General features: G+C 40.9%; 1 protein-coding gene across 1 annotated transcript; it reads right to left on the bottom strand.

Moving 5' to 3' along the window:
• Positions 1-735: 735 nt before the first annotated feature.
• Positions 736-9254, bottom strand: LOC6533463 (protein spaetzle 5). Its single transcript, XM_002094138.3, has 6 exons — positions 8964-9254; positions 6296-6440; positions 6085-6239; positions 3814-4077; positions 2947-3462; positions 736-1247 (listed from the first exon to the last, which is right to left on the bottom strand). Exons 2-6 carry the CDS (start codon positions 6356-6358, stop codon positions 1079-1081), a joined length of 1167 nt encoding a protein of 388 aa, XP_002094174.1. The 5' UTR covers positions 6359-6440; positions 8964-9254; the 3' UTR covers positions 736-1078.
• Positions 9255-9591: the final 337 nt, after the last annotated feature.

Here is a 9591-nt window from a genome sequence, read left to right as displayed (position 1 = left end):
CCATCAATACAGCCATTGCATATCCTTCGACAAGCCACGTTGCCGTATCCTCGAAGGCCTCCAATCCTCAGTCGTAGCCTCATCCCTCGATCCCTGGATACCCAACAAGCCATGCATGACTGACCCCCTTTTTTGAACCGCGTTTCGTGCGCGTGACACCTGATGTTATTTTACGATTATTGTTTCTGGATTTATGGAACGCAATTGCATTGGCAGCACGGCAGGTGTTGTTGCTGGATTGCTGCTGGTTTTGCTGATGGTTTTGCTGCTCTGGCCGCTGCGGAAATTCCCATTTCGCATTTCACAATTAAAAGTTGCGAATCCTTTGGGGCTGCGTTGGCTGGCGAAGTTGGCCAAAGGAATAACTATATTAATTAAAAACCACAAAATCCGATTTGCACTATGCCCAGGGCTTAATAAAATTGTTTGTTCAAAATCTACCTGTGTCATTATGTGTTTTGCCCGGAAATGAAATGTGTGCAATGTGCAATACTTGCTGCTCTCACTCGAAAGTATGAAGCTTACTCGGATTTATGGACTTTTGTTTCACTGACCGGAGTTGAATGACCCTTTTTAATTTAATCTAGCTTTAATGCTTACTTTTTAATTATTTCAGATGAAAGGAAATACAGTTAATCCATTTGATTAAATTATGTGTTGAGTCTAACTTGGTCCATGCTGCATTTATACTTACCCATGAAACTAATTCAAGCAAAAATAAACGGAGCATCTCGCTTAACTTGAAAATGCATCGCCTTGAATATTTGTTTATTTGATATCCATTAGATCGCTCACAGGGTACGACTAATGCTAGTATGCAAAACTCAAAGGGATTGTGTGGGCATAAATCCAATTTTGCACGCCTCACTCGATGTTTTCGATTTTAAATTACATTTTTAAGAACTACATTGTGTGTTTGTGTGTAACTACATGAGAGAGATAATTGAGTGTTTTGTGTTTCGTGTGTGGGTGTTGTGTGTGTGTTTTAGTATCATTTAGTTATCAGATATGAATTTGCCAAAATCGCCGCTGAGAGTATAGTGTCCTTCGTCCTTTGTCCTTTGTCCGCTGGACACATTTAATTGGCGGCTATCGTGCAGACACAGCAACTGGGAAACCAGAACGTGTCCGTGTACAGATTCTGCCCGTTGCCCTGGAGCGCAATTAGGCGTTTTTGCACAAACTTCTGCTCGCATCTCGAGTTGTAGCCGTTGGGCAATTCGCACAGGTTCGAGCAGGTGTTCGAGCTGGAAAATAAACGGATTCGGTATAAGTGCCGATGCGAATGCGAATGCGAAATACCAAATGCTAAAAATCAACAATTGCCCAGAATTTAGTTGTGGGCCGCTGGCCGTAAATAAGGAGCGCCGGCTGCGACTCCTTCGAAGGAGGAAATGCGCAGATCTCCAGTTGCAGGAGGACTAAGGCGGACCAGAGTTGAAAGTTTAACGAACTCGTTAAAACGGGAATCGTACGTAATTGATAAGGAGTCGCAGTCTTAGTCGCCGCCTGAGCGGAAGCAGCAACGGTACAATCCCTGCACTGCAAATAAATATTAGCAAGCACGGGAATACCTAACAAAAGATAACCAGTTTTAAAATATAACTACATACAATATGCTCTGATACTCGCGCTCACTGCTACTGGTGTTATAAATACATTTAGACATATCAAATACACTCGTATTTCTCTGTGTGTAGCCCTGCTCCCAGCTGTTCCTCTGCCAAGATTTATGCGCGCCTGCGTAGGTACTCCATTTGGTTAAACAAATTGCGCCAAGTACCGGGTTCAGTGCCAACAACAAGTGGCATTGGCAGCGAGGAAGGGGAAGGGCACTCGCCTCGAGACCGAGGAGCGGGACGAACGGGCAACAATTAGGGCAACGTTGACCCAACCCAAAGAACCAGAACCAGAACCCAGAACCCAGAACCCAGAAACCACCTCACCCCAATTGTTGATCCTGCCATTTGTTTGCGCTTTTTCCGAATGAGTGTGGAAAGGTTTTTCAAGTAGCGCACGCATCCAAAAAAAAAAAAATAAAATAAAAATAAAAAGGGGAAGAACCAAGCAGAGGGGAATGAAACAAACGGCGGACAAGGACATGGCCTAATGGCAGACGGTGCCCTGCTTTGGTATTTCTCACTCATTTTTCGGGGTGTGATAATTCGTTTAACCGCAATTATGACACCGTATAAACGGTCTTAGTTCGACCTGCACTAACCACGTGCCCAATGCGTAAGGGAGAGCTATAGATGCCAGAAAGAGATGACCGACGAGGGACTTCCCCTAGTCTCAAAAAAACGCACAAATATGAGAGGGGGAAACCTCGGACGCCCCGCTGCGAATTATTAACTTTGAAATGGGGTTGGCATGACACCTAGCCACTGATTACAAGTGCCGAATTCGTTAAGGGGTTACCTCAAAACCAGGAGGAATAAATCCGCGTAATGAGCGCGGAAGGCTACTTCAAGTTCAGCTGGCTGGACAAGTCACTCACATTATTCCAAATGCTTTCAAATATTTCAAAAATAACCATTCATAGAAGGGCCTTAACAGTTCATTCGTTTCAATATAGATTTTTTGACTAATTGCACTGAAGCGAGAAACGATCTTTCAAAGGGTAACAATGTAAATTAATGGTATTATACAAATTTGAATTGAATTGAATTGTATTATAATACAATTATAATACAATTAACAAAATTAGGCATATCATGCCTCCAAACCGTTAACGTTCAAGCAGTGCACAGGGCGATTAGCCGAGACACAACCCACGTGTAAAATTTATGTAGAATAGATTCAGATAGATTGGGTTATAAATAAGGCTGTTGATATGGAGAGGGCCTAAGTTATTTAAAAAAGAAAAACTTACGGGAATACATAGATTTTTCATCCCATTAAATACGCTTCCATTGATTTCCCAAGAAACCCCAAAGTACTACTTACGCGCAAAGCTCCGCCTTGACCATTTGGCGCGCGGTGTTCTGCTCATTGACCACAAACATCCAGTTGCCGCGACTATTCAGTGCCGCCTGCGGGGTGATGAACTGCGAGGTCGTCTGGCAGAGGGTGGAGCGTCCCGGACTTTGGCGCTTTGTCCTCGAACGCTTCTTCAGCGGATTGGGCGCCTCCACGCCCACAATATCCAAGAGATCCATGTTGAGCGAGACATCGCGCTTGCTTTGTGAGTGATCCTCTGCCGGGTCGTCCTGCTCCTTGGCCGCCTCCGTCTGCTCATCCTCCGGCTGCACCACCCCCTCCTCCTTAACCTCGTCGGCCTGCTTCTGTTTCCGACTGAGATCCCTGACCAAGCGCTTCAGCCAGAGCGTGGCATTGTAGGGAGTCGATTTGCCGCCGTGATTGAAGTACACGTGACCGCCGGAAGATGAGGTGCCTCCGCCCTGGGAGTTGTAACGGTGGCCCGAGCGATGACCTCCACCGGAGGAGGTGTACAGAAGATACCTTATAGAAATTTACAAAAATACAAAAACAATTATTATATCATCCATTAAAAGTAACTAAATCTCCAAAGCCACAAGTTACCAATTTTAATCTGAAAAACATTGGATTTGTGAGTTGTGTTAAAAGTAATACAATTTTAATTAGGTTCTTAAAAGCCACTAATGAATTCATTGTAGTAATACTACGTTCGGTGTCAAGATCTGCAGTGTTGGGCTTAAGTTTTCTCTTCTCTGTTATGGTGCAAACAAATCGAATCTTAATAAAGACCTCGAACAACATTAAAACCCAGTTAGCGGAACAGGCGAGCTTAAATTCCTGGTCATATTTTTCATATCCCCATCGAGTACTCACGTGGGCGCTTCCGTGGAGGGACTGCTGGCGAAGAGCGAGTTGCCACCGCCAGTCGGCCTCTGGGCATTACCACCGAATGGTGTCTGATAACTATATCCATTAAAGTCCTGGGCATTGGGATCCCGGGGCGGGAAGATGGACTTGGGATCGTAGAAGACGGGAGTATCGTGCCACGCCACAGCCGCAAAATCCTCCCACGTTTCGTCCACCAACAGAGTGGCGGCCTCATAGCCCCACTTTCGAACGAGGCTCTTGATGAGATATCTATAAAATATAGAATAAAATTGCTCATTGTTATTACCATTAAAAAGATGCTCAGTATAAAAATCTTACAATATAACTGAAGTGCAGCGGGTCGCAAAGATTTGTTTTCTGTGTGCTCATAACAAGAGGAAAATGACCTTATTTTTCAGATTTTTTTTTTCCTGCGTGCAGTGGGAAACAATGAGTGATGCAAGCTGCGATGGTTAACAGGCTGGGAAAGCATCGCCACTTGTCGGAGCCAGCACATTATGCAAGTCACAGAGCGGCTGACTGACAAGTGCCAGAAATTGGTATGGAAATGGTAATTGCGGCGTTGCCCAAGCCAAATCAAATATGAGTATCATAATTAATATGCGGCCGCCGGGCAAGCAAAAAAAAAAAAAACAGAAAAAAATTGGGAGGCGCAGACATCGTAAATAATATATTGGCAGTGTCTCGGTTTTATGTTTATTTAACTTTTCTTATCAACAGGCATCGCATGCACGTCACGTGCCACAAAAACAGGCAGAGAAAGGTAAGGGTTAAGGGGCGGAAAAGACCCCACCTATATTTATTTAGTAAAAAAACCCGCTTGGGGCTTCCCCATAACTTTAATTTTTTGGAAATTGTGCAACACACAGAAATTCCAATGCAAGCATTGTAATAAAAATGCCTATTTAATTGCCGCGTCGGCGCCGAGGGCTTATCAAGCCATTCCCATTACCATTACCAACTAACGCACATTTTATTTAAATGCGAACCAAAGAAATGCTCTAAAAATAGACAAACAAACATGGCCAACCAGTCGCGTGAAGGCGGATGATAAACAAACAGCTAAAACTACAACATTCGAGAGCCAACTTTGAACACGTAAGACAAAAGATGCACTTTTAGGGCCATGTGGTGAATAACAGATGCTCTTTCATTGGAATCTGTATGGCAGTGACTTAAAATCATGATAAGAACTTAAGAAGTTTCTATAGTCAAAATGTAATAACTAATACTTTTGGCTTTGTTTACTTAAGGTGTACAAAGCAGTGTGTGTGTTTTAGATTCCTAACTTGAAGCAATAGTTTAAAATCCCAAGTCTTATCAGATATATAACACAAATAGTTTTAAAACATCAATATAAGCAGCATGTTTTATTCATTGAAAAAACACGTTGTTCTGCGAGGAAATCTGAAGCACACCCAAAATACCCTGGCTCACGCGCCAAAACGCCGGTCCAAGCAACTTATGATGCCCCGAAGACACGATTATTCATTGGAGGCATTCATAAATATTCGAGAAGCACGCGGCTAGTCGTCGAATAGTCGCCAGATACTACATATGTGCTAGAGTAGGAGCCAAACAAAAAGTGTCTTGAACTGTCAATTCAAGTTTATTGGGTCAAGGCATTCGCCCAGCAGGCTGAGAGCAGAAGCACCCAAACCGCATCACTTCGAGTGTCTCAGCATCTGAGTATCTCAGCATCTGAGTATCTCAGCATCTGAGTATCTTAGTATCTGAGTAGCTGAGAGCTTGTCGCGGAAGCAGCCACAAAAGATACTCACTCGATGCTCCTATGCTAATGCGATGCCAGCGAACAAGTTTCGATTTCTATAGCGAATTAAATTGGAACCGAATTTGTCTCGTGGCCAAACATTTGTTTAAAATGCATTTTAATGAAATGAATATTGATGGGAGCCAAGCCTTTTGTTTTATGCATTTTGTGATATTTTTGCTCATATGCTTACGGTAATGACACTGATTGATTGTGCGGTATTTGATTTAGAAATCAGTACGCTAATTTCAACTTTTTATAGTAGTTTATGGAATGCAGTTTATTGACTCTGAAGATTCTTTCATAGTTTTTAAAAATACATAATTGTGATCAGTGGTTTGTGTAAGCCTATTAACTTAACAAAGAAGAACACTGTTCTATTCCCTATTTGCTTTTGGAACCCTTAGGGTTTAAGTTGATTCTCCAATGAAGATGAAGTAAAATCTCACTTAAACAGTGTTAGTCCCTTGAGATCCTGTACTCACGTGGGATAGTTATCCGCGTGCTCGCAGTACGTCTTTCCTGGACGGGCACAGGTGGGCGTCTGTCCAGGTGGCGCCGGAAGGAACTGGCAAGGCGGGGCTCCATAGAGGCCACATGGCGGGGGCGAGCTGTGGGCGGCTACTGTATAAGCTAGTATCTGTAGAACAAAGACTTTGAGGTATATTAAGGAGTTCTGGTATAGTAGATACTCACCACATAGGTAAGGAGAACTTGGTTACAACTAAAGGGGGGCGGACGTCTAATACTTTTTGTCATTGTCAATTCATTCGTCGTCGATGTGCATTTGCATTTGACTCGATTGCGATTCAAAAACTGTCTTCAACGCGAATTCGGAAATCTGAAGCGAAAGAGAAACTGCCATAAGTTATTTGGCCAAATATTAGTCGCATAAAATGGCAAATACACGACCATTTTTCACACCATTTCCATTGGGACACACAAAACAGACAGAAACTGATGGTTTTTCCGCAGCGGAAATGCCTCAAAGTGCTTATTTGTTGCCCAGAGTTCACTTGGACTTATTGTTAACTCAAACAATCAACAACTAAAACAATAACCTAAACACGAACTACATCACCGACAGTCTCTTGAGCAAACAAAACCCAAACAACTCGAACAACTGCCGTAAATAGCGAATATAAATTGCCAAAAGTGAAAGTGACGAACAAGCTCAAGACAACAAGATTAAGTATACGTAGATTAAGTATACGCCGCGTAGATAATGAACTGGTCACGCCCCCATGCATTGTGGGGCGTTCTCAATTGGCAACCCGAGCTGTCAGCTAATGACAATGTTTATAAACTTCAATGATTTATTAGCGCTTCTAAGCGGTATTTTAAAGTGGCGGTAATTCAATTGGAAGATTTAGAGACAATTTAAGATAAGATCAATGCAAGAAATGTCGCGTTTTTAAAGTGATATATTACCAACTATTAGAGAAAATATGTATTTAATATTAAAAGGAGTTATTGTTACGGAAACTATACGATAACTGAATGGTTTTTAGTACTTAACCACGCTTTTATACGAGTTAGCGTAGTGAAAATCCCAAAGTTATTCACGTATAAAAATCTAGTCCTAAAATCTGGAAAAATTAAAAATTCCATAATTGAACTTAAATTAACAGCTGACATAATTCGAGCTTAAAATAAAATAAAAATGTTATACAAATATTTTAATTATTATAATAGCATGGTAACAAGTGATCAAATCAAGTGCTGTCACAGTCAGTGGTAAAAACCGGATTTCGTGTCAAGTTCTGCTATAGTTTCAATAAAATGTGTACCACAATTATTTATAGAACAAATGGCAATTGCCTTTAACACTCAGGCATTGGGTGCCTGTAAAAACAGTGAACATTCTAGTATCAATTGGAATTTATTCCGATACAAAAACACCTGCCACAAGTTGTGATAGGATTTCCGGGATCACAGGCTCTTTTGCACGAGCCAAGCAAAACAAATCAGTCAGCAATCAAGCGGCAATGGCAAAGTGTCCGATCAGGTACACAAAAAATAAATATTTTAATGATATATAATAATATATAGATAATATATATATAATATAATTAAAGGAGAAAGGAAATTAATATATTGGAATAAGTTTAATTCGTGTTTAATATTAAACCGTTGAGCTGGGCTTGTTTACAGTTTTTATTCGAACCTATGTTTTTTGAAGTCCGCTTTGCAGCTTAAAATTTTGTTCAGCTTAGTTATTTTGAAACTACGTTTCCAAGCATGTTTTCTTCTGTGCACCGAAGCCAGATTTAGTGCCTGCGATCTGCTAATGGAGTCTTGCACATGGCTACACCCACGTACGAGTGTTGCTGGTATTTCCCCGATGCCAAAGTTGCGCCAGGCGATCGCCTCATAAATCACAGAGCAGCCAAAAGAAGTTGTTTGGCATTGTTTCCCTTGGCAACTTTAGTGGCTGTGTGTTTTATGGTGTGTTTTGGGCCATTTGCACATCATTAGGCCGACGGGCCAAAAGTTAATGAAATTGTTAAAGATCTCTGACCAAGCTTTAGCGGCTAATCCATTGGTTGCGGCTCCATTTCCGAAATTGAGTGCTCAAATCAATTTATTTGAATGATTTGTGCCGCAAAATCATCTATCTATATTTAATTGATTATACCCCGCCTGAGTAATGATCGATTGTCGGATCTTTATCTTTGTCTCGCCCAGACATTCCCACTTATTCACCCGATTGGGACTTTTGCAGGGGATAAGCTATTTTGTTGGCAACTAATTGAAGCATTAGCCGGCTACAAAAAGAGCGGAATGAAATGAAATGCTAATTAATAAAAAAGCTATTTAATTATAATAAGTGCTTATTGTCTTTACTAATTCAGTTTTTGGCATAGGAAACTTACTTACTGTCTAGCCATTTTTTCATACCTTCAAATAATCTATCTATGAGATTGTTTTCTCTGCATTATTTTCCACCACAAAGAGGCTCGGTTATTTGAAGCTAATTTAGGGACTAAGACAATGGTTTCGATTGGAGGCAGACAAATAGCTGGGCTTCATTATAATTTTTTAAACATATATTTTATGCCTGCATTTAGCTAAGAAATTAAGCACGACTTTTCAAGGCTGCGGCCAGGTTTTTTCTCCCCACTTGATTATATTTTGTTTGTATTTACCCAAAGTGTTGTCTGCATTTTTTGTGGATTTTGCTTTGTGATCGCTTTGATTTAATTTGTGTTTGCTGGTTTCCTAACATTTTGGTTACAAGTGAATACAAAAAAAAAAAGAAACAAAAAGCAAAAACAATCTAGCGCTATAATAAATCAGACGAACCAATGAAATTTATTAACTTACGGTGGGAATTAAATTATTTGCTTTATTAATTACTAACCTAGTGTGCAGTTTACTGGTTTGTTTTTTGCAGTTTTATTTGCAGTAGTATTTTGATAATGTTTTTGATCACTTTATGCACTTCTGCTGAGATTAGCTCTTTGTATTTCAGTGAATTATTTTCTCTTTTTGCCACTGAACTCACTTGAAAATTCTACTAATTAAAAAACTTAACACGTACCGAAGACCGCGGATATTTCGGTTTTTGGTGTTTTGGATTTTGGGCTTTCGATTTCGTTATCGTTTTTTCCGTTTCACGCGTTTGCCAATGCACACGGCGGCAGCTCGTAGCCAACTGAGCGGTCTTAGCCAAGTTAACAGCGGCCCAGAGCTGCGAACTCGGAAAAAAGGCAGAGAAAAGCAGAGCTTGGGTCAGAGCAGAGCTATATGGCAAAAGATATGGCCAGCTCTGATCTCCCAGTCTAATCGCTCAATTTAGCCTTTGAACTTTTTGGCCCGTGATTCATGTCGTTGGCCACATAGTATAATATGATATGTGCGGTTTTCTTTTTCTTCTTTTTTTTTTTTTTTTTTTGGCCCGATTCAAGACCGGAAGTCCAGTGGTTCGAGCCATTCAATATGACGTGGGCCTTATTTATTGATCACATTTATTGTTTATTTTACATTGT

Source organism: Drosophila yakuba, chromosome 3L, assembly GCF_016746365.2.
Source record: "Drosophila yakuba strain Tai18E2 chromosome 3L, Prin_Dyak_Tai18E2_2.1, whole genome shotgun sequence".
NCBI classification, from domain to species: domain Eukaryota; kingdom Metazoa; phylum Arthropoda; class Insecta; order Diptera; family Drosophilidae; genus Drosophila; species Drosophila yakuba.
Note: the sequence above shows the minus strand (reverse complement) of the source record. Positions and strands in the feature narration are given on the sequence as shown.